The sequence below is a fragment of the Octodon degus genome, unplaced genomic scaffold, assembly GCF_000260255.1.
Source record: "Octodon degus isolate 3935 unplaced genomic scaffold, OctDeg1.0 scaffold00244, whole genome shotgun sequence".
Lineage (NCBI taxonomy): Eukaryota > Metazoa > Chordata > Mammalia > Rodentia > Octodontidae > Octodon > Octodon degus.
In genome coordinates, this window is record NW_004524820.1 from 1,806,981 (window position 1) to 1,821,987 (window position 15,007).

Genomic DNA, 15,007 nt, shown 5'->3' on the forward strand with positions numbered 1-15,007 from the left:
TAGACATATTTCTGGGCTTGCTATTCTTTTATATTGGTCTATATGTCTGTCCTCATGTCAGTATTATTTTATTATGAATAGTATAGTTTTGTGTATTTTTAAATACAGACAGTACGATGCCTTTAACTTTGTTCTCTTTGCTCAGTATTGTTTTTGCTACCCAGAGCTTTTGTGGCTCTGAATTAATTTTAAATTTTAAAATTCTTCTCTGTAAAGATAAGAGTTGCACTGAATCTGCAGATTACTTTGGGTAGTGTGGCTATTTTTATAAAGTCAGTTCTTCAGATACATGAACATGAGCTATATTTTCATTTATTTGTGTTTTTTCAACTTTTTTATTCCTTTATTACAGCTTTCAGCATAGAGAGTTTTCACTTCTTCAGTTAAATTTATCCCTAGATATTATTTCAATGCTGCAGCAAATGGCATTATTTCCTTAATTTATTTTTTGGATAGTTTTCCTAAATGCTACTGATTTTCATGTTGATTTTATAACCGGCAACTTTACTAGATTCAGCTAACTAACAGCTTTTTGGTGGAGTCCTTACAGCTTTTTTTTATAGAAGATCATGTCACCTGCAGAGACAATTTAACGTCTTCATCGCCAAATGGGTGGCTTTGTTGTTATTGCTGTCGCCTAATTGCTCTGGCTGAGACTTCAGTACTATGCCAACTAGAAGTGGTAAGAGTGAGCACCCTTATAATGTTTCTGATCTTAGAAAGAAAAATGTCAGCTTTTCTCACACTCCGTACTTAAAAGCAGGCAGTCTCGGTTACTTTCTATTATATTTAGGAGAATATTGACATGCTTGTATTCACTTGGTCTCTATTCAAATTACTTGCCACTTTCTTAACTCAAAATAACCCAGCATACCATTTTTACCTTTTAAAGACCAGGAAATGTTCAAGGCCTTATGTGCTGTGACAGACAAGAATTACTACATATGAACAAATAAATTCTCAAATTTAACCCTAGAGTTTCAGTTGGCTATATGTTAAAAATGAAAGTTTAGTGTGTGTCTAAATTTTCTTAAAATTGTCTCTTGTAAAGCTATGTACAAAACAAACATTTGGATGAACTATGTGATGAAAAACACATAAAAAACGAAGTGATAAGCTCCAGCAGGCCTCATTGGGATTTACTAGAAGCCTGGTTCCAGTCCTACAAAGGTCTCTCAGTATTATGGAGAGTACTACTGCCTTTGAGAAACATCCTTTTGGTTATGTTCATTTTTTTCTTCTTTCATATTCAGCTAGAGACAACACTTGGGGCAGGGCCAAGCATGGTATGCCCTTAATAAAGATTTCATAAATTGAAACTTTATTTTTATAGGGGTAAGGTCTTGAGGTGAGTTCAATGGATAGATGTTGCTGATAGCCCCGTTATCCTGATGGCTTCCTGATGTGTGTGTGTGTGTGTGTGTGTGTGTGTGTGTGTGTGTGTGTGTGTCTGTGTCTGTGTCTGTGTGTAATGAGTGAGAAAGGACACATCTATGACTGCAAACAGTTTTTCCAATTCCATTTTTCTCTTGTTTTCCTATTCTTGTTCACTCCCCCAGGCATAATCATGGCCTTGCCAGTCTTTCCCTCTCCACTGTGATCCCCACCAAGCCCTTCAGCACCATCCTGGCTCCCCCTTCAGACTTCCTTGCCTGGCCACTGGGAGTCTACCCTGCAGGCTCCTTCCTTCCTTGCTACCCTGGCTGCTTTCAGCATCACCTCTTCCCAAACCACCTGCTGCACTGTCAACTCCCTTCTTCCCCAAAGTTTTATTTTCCCTGGATCTCTCCACTATAATGGCTCCTAATTGCCTATTGAATTTAATTAAAACTTCCTCATGACCCTCTACCAATTAACTCTCAGAAGCAGTGTTCTCCTGCCAGAAGCCAGTTGCTGTTTCAAGCTTAGGCCTTCAAACCTACTCACCCTGTCCCTCTTTTCTTGACATCTCTTACCAGCTGTCTCCTACCTGGGGAGAAAGAGTCCATCTAGCTTTTTTTTATGCCAAAGCATTTTTCCCCCCTGATTTTAAAAAATTGCTAAATGTCCTTTCTTCTTGGCTTTGACTGCGAGTTCCACTCCGAGGAGCTCAGGTTCATCCTCCTAGAAGTGCGTGTATGCTCACATACCTGCAGTGTGACAGCCTAGTGGCAGGGAGCAAGGGCCAGGCTTCTGGGCTCAGGGACTCCAGGGGCACATGCATATGCCCCCCTATCCTGTCCGCAGGGCTAATAGCTGGGGATTTCCCACAAGAGTGAAAGTGTCCCTGACACCAGATCCTTGGTCCTTTGGCTGCAATCTCCCAGAAAGTCCTCTTTCAGCCTAACTTTCCTCCTCATTACCTACTACAACACCTGCTGGCCTTGAAACCTCAGGTGACACTGTCACCCATCTCCTCGGGCTTCCCGTGTGGGAAAGCGAGGATCCCCCGGGCGTTTGGGTGACAGGCTCTGGGGCTCCCCTGGGCCGTCTGGGCCAGGCACACAGGGCCCAGATCACGTCTCCGCGGGCCGCTCCTGGGTCTTCCCGTGGCGTCTTCTCCAGGGGCCCCGCAGCTCGACTCCCTAGCTTCTCTCCACTTTGGCAGAGACTCTGTTTCTTTTGAAACTTGACCCCAGCACAGCTAAGCGGAGAAGGGGAAACACAGCCAGCTGAGGCTTGGGAAGTTTAGGGAGAAACCCTTCCTTCCTCCAGCTGGGCTTGGGGCGCGCGCTCCGACTGGTGCGCAGGCGCTTCCCGGCCAGGACAGCAGGAGCTCCGGGTTCCTCACCTCTTGCCAGAGCCCAGACGGCCTCACAGACCAGGCCGCTGGCAGAACTGGCCCTAGTTAGCTGAAAGGGTCCCGGGGAGGAGGGAGAGCTCTTAGTGGGGCAGAGTGTTCCGGAGTGGAGACTGGCCTGCCCCTCCCAGGGACTCCAGAGTGTCACTAAGTACCGGTGGGATCCCTAGAGCCAAACTCTCTTATTCCCAAGCCCTGGGATTGGCTGAGGGCCTCTCCAAGGGTGAGACAGTAGATATGGATTCTCTAGGAATTAGTGCTGTTTTTGCTGCGTCTGCTGCTCCCTGGGCATGGTTGGTGTTGCCTGTGAGAGACCAGTGTTCTGTAGTTGACAGATGCAGTCTGCTATAAATGACAACCAGAAAAGGAGGCCGCTGCAAACGTCAAGAGGTCGGAAGATGTTAAAGAAGTGGAGTGGTTTGCAGAGTGCTGGGCTAGCCCTCCTATCACTGAGGAGCTGGACTACTGGTGTGTGGGACAGGAGGCTCTCTTGACAACTTTAGGTGCAAGCTAAGCCCAATGCCCTAAATACGAAAAGCCCAAGAGACCGACTTAAAGCTACTTAGATGTAATGGTCCTCCCTGGGTCATGCAGTTGAGATGGCTGTCCCTGCTTTTCTTTTTCCTCATATTGGTAGACATAAGGTGCATCATTATTAATAAGTAAACACTTTTTTTTGCTGTATTCACAAAGGAAACCTCTAGGACTGGTAAGGGCAACACGTCACCATGGACTTGCACTTTGTTTAATGCTTTCAGGTACATTGTATCATTTGGGCCTTACTTCAGCCCTGCTGGAAAGATTAAAAAGGGATGTTATCCATATTCTGCACTGTGAAGAAAACTTTCAGGTACCACCTTGTGTCCATCAGGTCACTGGCTGCTAAGTCCCCAGCAGATGCACCAAGGTTGGTGTTCTGTCTACAAGCCAAGTGTCAGAGCTCCTGTCTTCTGCTGTCCTGCCTTAGTCATGTGACTAGGGTGGAGGCAGAACAAGACTCTGCCACTCTGGTGAAGTGGCCAATAGTGTGGGAGAAGGTCAAGTTCACAGGGCTCCGAAGAGAGCAAACTCCAGCTCCATAGGTTGCGTCCATACCTTTGGTAGGAGTCTGAAGGTGGGAATGATTTCATTATTCTGGAAAATATTTCCATGTGTCTTTGTTCAAGCACCATACCGGGAAAGACTCACTTTTGAACCCCAAAACTGAACAGAGAATGCTATCGCAAGGTCTGAGATAAATCTGGGAAGGTATTTGCTGGGTTCCCCTTTTCCTCACTGAAAGGTTGGATTTGCTGTTAACCACGGCTTGGAACCTGGGCTTCTGGTCTTCGCATCTGTGAAAAGCTGAGTTTTCTTGAGACCGAAATACTTACCTACTGCAGTCCCGGAACATAGGAGCTGGGCTCTGAGGGAGCGATCCTCCCTCCCTGTCTTAGGAAACTTTTCCTTTGTAGAATGCATGATCCTCTTTATCTAAGTTTCCCAAATCCCTACTCAGGAACTACGTCAGACTGGATGTTCAGAAATCTTTGTATAGGGTATGTGTTTAGGGTCACCTTCGTAAATGTGAGGCTCTGAGGGGCGAGGGAAAGACCTTAGATTGAGGAAGGAGGGGGAGAAAAGGAAGGGAGAGGGATCTGAAACAAAACAGAACCCATTAGACTGTCAAAGCGAAAGTAGTTCCCAACTGGTACCACTGTGGGGCGCCAAAGTTCTACTCGGCTAAAGCGGGCATCCTTCCTGGGTTCCTGGACTAAAGTCCCGGGAGCAGATGCACTAGGGAAGCGAGGAGAGCGGAGGGGTGGGGCGAGGGTGGCCTTTATTCTCCAGTTCAACTGCCTGGGAGACTTCGCTACAGTGCAAGTCTCTGCGCGGGGGAAGGCTACTTTCTTTGAGGGGAAGAAGGAGGGTGCGAGCGGGGCGGGGAGCGGGGGTTGGGTGGGTTGGGAGGTCTTAGAAAAGAAGAAAATCTCGGACTCGTGGGCTGACCCGAGAGCATAAACGGGCCTCAGCCTCAGAAATTCTTTGGCTGCTGCTCCGACTGGGGCGGCGACCTCTCTGGAAGGGGGCGTGCGAGGAGGGTGCCCGCGAGGACCGGGCCCGCCCGCGCCGCCAGCCGCCCCCAGCCCCATGCGGCCCCGAGCGGTCAGGCGCCTCCTCCCTGGCCTGGGGCGCCACCTCCGCGCCGGGCCCCGGGAGTGCGCGTCTCCTGCTGCAGCCCCAGAGGACGCTCCAGCCGGTGAAGGCGGCCGCCCCCTTGCGCCCGCCGGGGAGGCTCGGCCGTCGGCTCCCGGGGCGCTGAGCTTCCCGCGCTCCTCATCGCTGCTGGGCCCGGCCGGGGCGGGGCGGGGGCGGCCTCCTGGGTTATTGCATCCCGGCTGTGGCAAAGGTTAGAAGTGCGCGCTCGCAGACAGGATAATCCGACTCTAAATATTAAACGCAAAAGCAGAACCGGCCGAATATTTACCTAGACACCGAGCAGATCCGCCTTTTCCAAAGCAGACGGACCTCGAGGCGGCCCAGCTCGCAGCCTGCGGCCCCGGCGCCAGATCTGCAAGGTCCCCGTCGGGACCCACCTGGAAATCCTCCAGCCACCGCGGTTAAGGGCGAGGGTCCGCGGACTCCCCACCCCGGGCTACCCGGAACAGGCTGAAGTCCGAGGGGCTCGATCCAAATCTTCTGCTTTGTCACTGTCTCAGTTTAAAGGCCCTTCCAGACTTACACAAAAGGTGGCGGAAAGTACGTTGGATCAATAGCAAAGATTGTTATTTAGATAACGAATTAATCTCCCTGTTATAATACTTTTTATAGTGAACTTTGTACCCCTTCCATAAGAAAAAGGAATTTAAAAGAAAAAAGTCTCAAACAGGATTAAGGTTTTAATTACAATTCCCTATCGAAATAGTATGTTTGATGAGCTGATCTTATCAATTAATAGTAACATTAAAGCTCGAGAAACAGATTCACGGAAAATATGCTTAAGGGAGTCTTTTAAAAGTAATCGCACCCAGGGAACTCGTGGGGCAGCCGGCTGGGGATTCGGGGTCCTGGGGACTTGGGGAGAGCTTCTGTCCCGATTGGGGCCTAGCAGGACCCACATCTGGGGCTCAGGATGGGGCAGGGCGGCGGGCCCCAAGCTGGGAGCCCAGGCTGAAGCAGTGGGAGGAAAATAATAAATAACAGACGCCTCTTCCAAGCCGAGGCCCACATCAAAGTTGGAGCCCCGCAAGGGCCGTGCAGTTCACTGCGTTTGGGTCAGCGTTATATTCCAGGGGCAAATAAAGTAATTTGAACATGCATCAACAGTTTTCCATAAAATACGAGTTAAAAGAAGTAATAGAACTAATCACTGTCTTCTCAAATCAAGTAGAAAACATTTCAATGCACTAATTAGAGTAATTAGAATAATAAGCCTCTGCCTATATGTGGTAAGACAATGTGTACAAACAACTTTATTTAATGTATACTGGTAATCAGCGATGCGTGCCTGCTTGAATGCTTAGCGCAATAAAACTACCCTCCGTCCGCCCAAACAATCAAATACAAATTAGTTTAATGATTGTGCCTGCTGAATGTCTTAGAAATCCACAGGCAGAGGCGAGTAAATAGAAGCATCCTTGTTTGTGTGCGATCCCGCCCGGGCTGGCCGCAGGGCCCCGGTGAGTGGCCGCGGGTAGGCGGGAGGCTCTGGAGCCGGCGGAGGCCAGGCCTCCGCAGCACAGACCTGCTCCCCGCGGGAGCCCCGGTTCTGCCCATCGCCACCTTTCCACCCCTCCTACCTAGCGTCCCAGCTGCCAGAGGCCTGCTACGCACCCCAGGCTTCCAGAGCACCAGGACAGCGCCTGGCCTCACGGCCTCTGGAGGCAAAAGGCCGCTTTGGAACTCCCAGCGCCGGTCTGCGAGACCCAGAGATGGGCTTCCCTGTCCGAGAGACTCCTAGGGCCCTCGGGGGCTGTGGTGGGCAGGGCGCCGGCCTGAGAGTGGCCACCCTGGGAGCTGAGGCCAGGCCTCCAGGACCGTTGGGCCCCTGGCTGCTTGCCGTTCTCAGCTCTGGCTCAGGATCTTAGGACGCCAGAGTGGCTTCTTAGTTACTGTTTTTTGGGGAACTGAGCAGACTCATCCGGAAGTGGCAGCTTTCTGGGGGATCCGAAAATCTTTTCCTGTGAGCTCCAGTGACTTAAGTTAAGGCCGCTCTCCACGGGAGATGCAGTCAGAAGCAGCCAGAAGTTTGATGAGCTGGAGCTGAAGAGTGCCTGCCTTGGAACTTTGCTCCCTAGCTTTTGGCTGGTCCCTTCCTTTCTTGACCTCACAGACCGGGAAGGTCCAAGTCTGTCTACTTTTTAAGCAGCTGGGTTTTTTTCTCCCCCCTCAGTTTTCTTGCTGCTACCTCCTCTCCGTCTCCTCTTGGACCTCCCTCTCCCTCAATTCCTTCTCCCACGCGAGAGCAAGGTCCCGGCCTGAATTGTAGAGTCCCACGAAAGAGCAAAGCAGGCAGAAACTGGGAAATCTCACTCTCTTCTGAGGTCTGGGGCTCTCGCCTTCACCTCGCCCCTCCTGTACCCCTGCCCCTGCCTTGCACCACCCGTAGAGAGGGCCTGGCAGCTCCTTCCCTAGACCGACAGCTATGCCCAAGACATCTGTCCTAGCCTTAACGACCACTTCTAACTCAGCCTTTGACTCTGTAATGCTACCACGTCCACACGTGTGCCCACCCTCCGGAGCCCCCCTGGGAGGAGAGACGACTGCAATAGCCAGCAAAGTCCCTGTTGTTGACCCTTTCCTTTGGGGTGGGCGCATAGGAGCCTCAATGTCTGATGCCAGACGGGCACTCAGGGGCAGTTGGCAGCATGTCGGAGCGCAGGCCGGCGGGAAGCACAGGGCGTGCCCAGCTCCCCTCCCTGCGCGGGCCAGCCAAGCATCAGAGGCCTTTAGGTCTGCTGCCTGGGTCCCCCGAGAGGTGGGAGGTGGGGGCGCGCAGCGAGGACCTGGCACCCACTTTGCGGCTCGCGCCGCGCTCATGCCCGCTGGCAGCACGCTCGCCGGCCATGCCCAATCGCTGCACCAACTTTGAAGATATATTTGTTAGGGAAACAGCATCAACAAAAAGTTATTAATGTCAAATAATTCTCTCCAGAATCATGGACTGCGGAATAAAAGGTCACATAAAAATTCCTCTGACAAGATTTCTTAACAGGGGGAGGGTAAGAGCTCCAAATTTATGCATGGGTTTCCCGGAACCTTAAAGCTCGGGGATCTCAAAAGCTAATTTGTGTTACAAACCCACAAAAAACTTTCTTTTTCCTGTTCTGCCTCTGAGCTCAGTAGGGGTATATTTGACATGTGGCTTTTGTCCCCTTCGCCTTGACTTTGAAAAAGTAACAAATCCAGAGAAAACACTGATGGGAATAAAAATATATGATCCAAATAAAAAAGGGAGGGGAGTAGGTTCAACTTTACTCCACAGTGAGATTTCCTATTGGCACGGTGAGAGTTAATTCGTAACAATCAAATCCCCTCCTTTAACCTCAGTTGGGTTCCTAAAGAACTTTTGTCTTTCTAAAACTGGTGACAACTACTTCTTGGAGCCTTTATTTTCTTCTTCTTCTTCCTCTTTTTTTTTTTTTTTTTTCCTTCCCCCTACAGGACAACTCCTCCTGAGAGCAGAGAGCTACCAACCGCAGACCCTTCCAAAAGCCCAGTTTCTTCAGGCAGCAGCCGCCTGTGGAAATCTTCCCTTTTAGATTTTAGACAAAGAACTATAAAAACTCAAAAAGAGGTGGAAGAAATAAACTTTAAGATATAGATGTACTTTTACTGGTGTATTAAATAACATTTCAGACTTTTTTTTTTTAAAGAAATACATCTTAATGTTACTAACAACCAGAATTCTAGGAACAATAAGAGAGACTAGGATGTTTTGCTAGAATATGATACTGTGTCTAAAACCTCTAACAGCAAAGCCAAGCAGAGGTGTCATCGAGGTAAAGTGAGGTACCACATGATAATGATAATTAACTTCTTTTTTTAAAGATGGGAACACATTTCCTAGTTTCCCACCAAACACCCGAACAATTTGAAAATATTCTGATTGTTTCATAATGAAGCAAAGCCTTAAAGAAAATTAAAAAGGCATTACTGGCACTGCTATACTTGTCTCGAGTAGTGGCACACTGGAATAAAATCGTGGCCCACCTTCTACAAACACAGGCTCAGTGCTTCCACGGTTTGCTAGCTGAGTGGCAAGCCCACACCACTTTTACATTGTTTCCCACCAGTAATCAAGTAGTGGGAATAGGTATCAGGGCCCTAAGTTCTCTTCTACCACAATCTGTCCTGCTAAGAGCCTATACATCATTGAAAAAGTACTCTTTTCTAAATAGTGAAAATATATAAAACTTAGATGTACATTGCATTGAGTCATATTGTTACGATCCGTAGTACTTCAGGATGCACGTTTCCCTTCCCTCATAAGTGGTATCCACTTGCCTTACCCACTGAACTATACAAACAGACCCAAGAGACCCTCAGTTCATCGTCCCTCTTCTTCTGTACAAGCTCCATGATTTTTAACCTCTTTCTTTTACTTGTATAACAATTCCATAGAATCTAGAACAGCTCTACAAACAGATGGAGAAACAAACACAAATCACAGAGAGGAGTGAAAAAAAAAGATGATTTTGCCCCACTCCCCAGCACTATCCTAGGTATGGAAAATGGAAGTGAAATGACACAGTGTCACTGAGGCACTCCCGTGCAAGGACCCCTGTGTCCTGGTGCCATCCTTTCCCTCACTGCTGCTGTTCCATTTCATTTTTTGTTGCTTTTAAAGAAAGAGAAAGATAGAAAAGATGAATTCCCTTATCAGAGCCATTTCGCCAGAAAATTTTGTCAACCAGGGAAGGATAGGAGCAGGAAGATGAGAGGGGAAAGTGCTTTTCTTACTAACATCTGAAATAGAAAAGAGGTTACTTTGTGGGAAGCAGGAATATTTAGAAATGCCAAACATAATATTATTTGTGACCCTTCTCGCAATCTGACCTACACATAATTCTTTCCCACGTGATCATTTTCTCCTTCATCTTAAATCATCAATCTGAAAAGTGACACATTTTGAAGAGACACAAGAATTCTATCAGGATGGCTGGATTCTACATTATTGTATGTAGGGAAAAAAAAATATTTTTCCTTGTGGCTAAGCCAATGTCTTAGGGTAACTGCTCACAGATTCCTCCCTGTGGTTATGATGGAGGTTTTCATAGTAGTGTGTCATACATTTCCAAACTGGTACAGAAACTCCCTGAGTAGCTTTACAGTTTGAATGGCAAGCACGGGTCAAGGCCAGAAGGTGTCCCTTTACCATGGGATGTTTTCCAGTTAGTAGCCCCTGTGGCTAAGAACAAAAATGCCTTCTCAAGGTCCACTAAAATGCCCTGCAGAGGGCAGATGCAGCATGTTTCCTGCCTGGAGAGGTGGGATATCGACCCAGAACTCAAATCTATATCCAGCTTAAACATTTTACCCATCAGCATGTCTTCGGTCACAAAACACTTCTTCTTTCTGTCACTTCTTGTTCCGGCTACTGATAAGATCATTTGGTTGAATCTGTTTGGGACCCATGTAATATTGACTAGGTGTTAGGAAAGATGATCCGGTGGAATAATCTCAGAAACTATCTTTCTAAAAGGACACTTACACCAAGGTTCCATGGAGGACTTTCACTATATCAACAAACTTATAAACTAATCCAATAGCTCAGAATTCTCACTCATTTTGAAACTGAGTTTGGTAAGTGTAGTGTTCCATCTAATATTGTTTGATAACAATCTGATATTAGCATTATGACTCGAGTTTTTCTGATCAATTCTCCTCCTTTTTTATTTTAAAGCCTATTTGTTTGCTGATGAGAAATAGACACTACATTATAAGCTACTGAAAAATCTTTATCTTTTCCTATAAGCCTCACATTAACAATATAGGAGCCACTTCTAATGTTTTGGAAAAATCATATACAGTATATTGTCTGCTGAAAGATATTTGTTGATTATTAAGAAGAAGAATCCTCTAACTCTCCCTGTTTTTTTGCAGGTCCCCAATTATGTGAGGACATGTGAGCAGAGATTAGAGTCTACCCAGTGCTGTTGATGGGCCCTAAAACAGCCCAATTGGATAAGATACAGATAACCTGCAAAGAAGATGCAGAGACATCTGCATACATTTACAAGGCAAACATTTGATTTTTTTTTTTTTGTGGACCATGAAATGGCAAACAAATTGAAGTTTAGATCCAAAGATCATTTCGATTTAATGCTACAGGCATAGGGACTGAAAGATTTGGAATTGATGCTTATTTTTGCAAAGAAAAATAAATCAGAACAGTAGCCTCCATTTAGAAAAGATGCCACTGAAAGGTAGAAACATGAAACCTGGCAGTATATGCATAAAATTTATTCCAAAACTTTATGAAGTATAAAGGAAGGGAAGTGTTTCACACATAACTCAACTCAGTCAGTATAAGATCTAGGGTTATTTTTCCCCTTTTAAAACTTGGCACTATCTTTAAAAATAAAATAAAGATATTTCAATAATTAGAACAAACTATGAAGGTATTGTGCATTTCTGTTTTATGTAATAATAAAATATTACTTTAACATAAATATATAAGGATCTCTGTGTTTTTATTTTCCCCACAAGCACAACCAAATGTACCAAAACAAAGTAATTTTAAAGAGACTGAACAAAAAAATTACATCCCATATAGATTTTGCTTACCTATTCACTTAAAGCTACAGAAAAAAACAGTTTCCAGAACCTTTTTGCTTCAAAAGAAATAAATATACATTGAGGCAGGCCACTTAAAAATGATATGAAAATATTTCCCTGGGTAGCATTAAAAAAAAAAAAAAAGAAAAAATAGACAAAGAAACATTTAAACTATTTCTGCATTTCAAAAGACAGATATTAAACATATATACATAGCGGTAAGGTTCAGTGGTAACTTTCATCTTAGTAAACCTATGAGAGTTAGAAGGGCTGTGTTCACATCCCTGAACGCTAGCTTCTGACCTTACCTACTTGGTAATAAGTATCTGAAAATTCATTTCCTCCCTTTACCATTGGCTATTTGCCCTGCTTGGATTGCTTCACTACAGCCAGTCCCCTCACCTCAGGAAGAGGCAGTGTGAAGCCCTCAGAGCAGCTCCGTGCCTATCTCCTTGTGACATTCATTGGGGGAAATGAAGAACAGGCAAATAAATATGCCCATTCTAAGTCACCATTTAGCTTGCAAAAACATTGAAAATGAAACAATCACAGGTGTTTGAAAAGACAATCTTGTATAAAGCATATTTCCTAAAACCTTAACTATTGAGTGCAATGCTAATCTGATGCTGAACCATAATTTTATGGTAGTGAGAATTTTTTAAATAAACATTTATCTAATATCTAACCAGAAAAAAAGCCCCAAACTTTAAAGTTAATAAAAAAGTGTCTTCCCTTTTAGCGCCCTTTTGTGCTGATTATTATTTTTAATTTTAACTGATCACAGTTTAATGGTATTTATTTTCAATGCAGTTACAACTTTTTTTCTTTCACCTACACTTTCCAGAAGAGTCTTTTGTGTTGGCAGTTAACAGTTTTCCATCAAGACAAGGTAAAAAATGCACTTAAAACTATTAACAAAGGAGAGAAAGGAAGGATTGAAAATGGCATTTTTTTTTCCACTTCATTTGGCTTCCTTAGTGAAAGACAGGGGGGATAAAAGCTGTCCAAGTCGAACTGGTATTTTTTGCAATAAATTACAGGAGAAGAGGATTATGGGACCCTAAATATGAGGTGATAGCAAATGAGCTAGTAAAGACAAAACCAGTCTACTGTCTATGAATGCATGTGGCATTTGTGTGCCAAGAAACACTGTCTATGCACATAATATTAAGTTCCTGGCTTATTTTCTTTCTGATTTTTAAGTAAAAGCTATTAGAGGAATAAAGTCTAATTGCTGCTGTCATCACATATAATTCCTCATAACTAAGTTTTTAAACCAAAGGGAGAGAACTATTTAAGATCTCTGAAGATAGCTATTTTCCTAGTTCTCTTCAAAGTGCCACTTTCCTTCTGTTGGACAACTCTGGAAATATATTTAACCTCCACATTTCCTCCGAGCTCTTTCACAATGGGCCCGCCTGATAAAATGAAGCAATCAGTCACTCAATATCGATTTTTCTTTTTCTCCCCCCATAACCTCTCCCAGAAACACTGCCTGAAAATGAAGTTTACTTTGTCAGTAGGAACAAAAACCTATGCTTGTTTGATTCTTATTTTTTATATTCCAAACTGGATTCTTGCTTTGGGTAAAACAGAACATACACATTTCCTGAAAGCAGACAATTAATTTTGTATGAAGCCAATCATTTTGCTTTGGTTAAAGGAGCAAATAACAACTGTTAGACCAATTCAAGGGGGATCTAAAGGTAAGCAAAGTTCACAAATAGTAAGAACCAGGGTTAATACAAGAACATCAGAAATGGGGAGTCAGTCAGAGTGGGCTACAATTCTCCCCGCTGAGTGAAACAAAACAAAACAACACCAAAAACCGTCAATTCCAAAATGAATGGCGAGGATAAGAGAAAATCATGTTTCTAAATTGGTTCACGTAAACTTCAATTTTTTTGCAGGGTACATTTCTGTGTAAAATTTACTTGTATGGGAGATGTATGTGTTTGTCCTCTTTCCTGATGGGGATCCACGTTAAATAAACAGCAGCAGCATGTACTGGCTTCGAGCCTTGGAAGCTGCAATTTTGTGTTTATCCTGGTTTTGGTGAATTTTTTTCTTTTTGGTAATTTATTTAGTTTTGCCAGGTATTAGTCTCAGATTTTTTTTCTCTCTCTCTCTCCCTCCCTCTCTCCCCTCACTCTCTCTAGGAGACACTATTTCATAGCCTGGGTACTTGCCTGCAAAGGTCATGAGACATCGTTACACCTGCTACCGTTTATAGGATAGTCCAGTGTCTTAGTTGCTTTCCTTTTCCTTATTTTTTTTTTTCTTTTTAAGGGACGGGGAAATAATAATTAAAAATAAAAGAACAATCAGAAGTTAGAGAGGGAACAGGGGTCCAGGAAAGGACTAGGAGCCAAAGGGGAGGGAGAGCCCTGCGCTCTGCCCCTCCCCCGCTCGAGTTCACTGGACGGGCGTCTGCACCCCGTGGTGTGGTGGCGTGTCCCTACTCCCCCCGTACACATCCTCGGCGCCCGGCAGAGTCCCTCCGGGAGGGGTCATCCTTTTCTCTTTCTGTCTCCTGTTACAAAACCAAACTCTCACCACCTCCTTCTCCAGCTGTAAGCTGTCCGCGAGGGAGGTGATCTCCTGGGCCGAGGGCTTGGGGCATTTGAGGAAATGACTCTCCAGAGCCCCCTTGACGCTCACCTCGATAGAGGTCCGCTTTTTCCGCTTGCGCCCCTGCGCTGCGATCTTGTCTATGCTCGTGGGGCTGCCCGAGGACGAGTCCGCCTCCTCCAACCACTTGTTCAACAAAGGCTTCAGCTTGCACATGTTCTTGAAGCTCAGCTGCAGGGCCTCAAACCTGCAGATGGTGGTCTGCGAGAACACGTTGCCGTACAGGGTGCCCAGCGCCAGCCCCACGTCTGCTTGGGTAAATCCCAGTTTGATCCTCCTCTGCTTGAACTGCTTGGCGAACTGCTCCAGGTCGTCCGAGGTCGGCGTGTCCTCGTCCGAGTGCGGGTCGTGATGCGCGCCCGGGTGGCCCGGGGGGCCCTGCGGGGGTGGCGGCGGCGGCGGCTGCTGGTGCGGGTGCGAGTGGGGGTGCGGGTGGTGGTCGGCGTGGTGCGGCTCGTCGTGCGCGTCCCGCAGGCCGTGGTGGTGCAGCCCCGCCGGCTGCCCTCCTGCGCCCAGCATGCCGTTCACGGTGAAGCTGGGCTGCGAGTAGAGCAAGCCGCCGTTGGATGCTCCCATGGAGGGCGGGAGGTGCGCCGCGGCGGCCGCGCTCCGCCATGCCCCGGGCCCGGGGTGGTGGTTGGCGGCGTGGTGCACCAGATGCGGCGGCCGCGGCTGCTGCTGTTGTTGCTGCTGCTGTTGCTGCTGCTGCTGCTGTTGCTGCTGCTGCTGCTGCTGCTGGTGCTGCGGCTGCAGCGCGCCCGGCCCGTGCAGCTCGTCGCCGCGGCCGCCCTGCTGCACCACCACCGAGGGCTTGATGTCCGGCTGGCCCAGGGGGCT

The 15,007-nt window shown here is 46.5% G+C and overlaps 1 protein-coding gene across 1 annotated transcript in view; it reads right to left on the reverse strand.

Moving 5' to 3' along the window:
- Positions 1-13,954: 13,954 nt before the first annotated feature.
- Pou3f2 (POU class 3 homeobox 2) overlaps positions 13,955-15,007 on the reverse strand; it is a 1,799-nt gene continuing 746 nt past the window's right edge. Inside the window, exon 2 of the mRNA XM_004645930.1 lies at positions 13,955-15,005. Coding sequence (XP_004645987.1) covers positions 13,955-15,005 — 1,051 coding nt within the window. The remainder of the gene's footprint in view (positions 15,006-15,007) is intronic.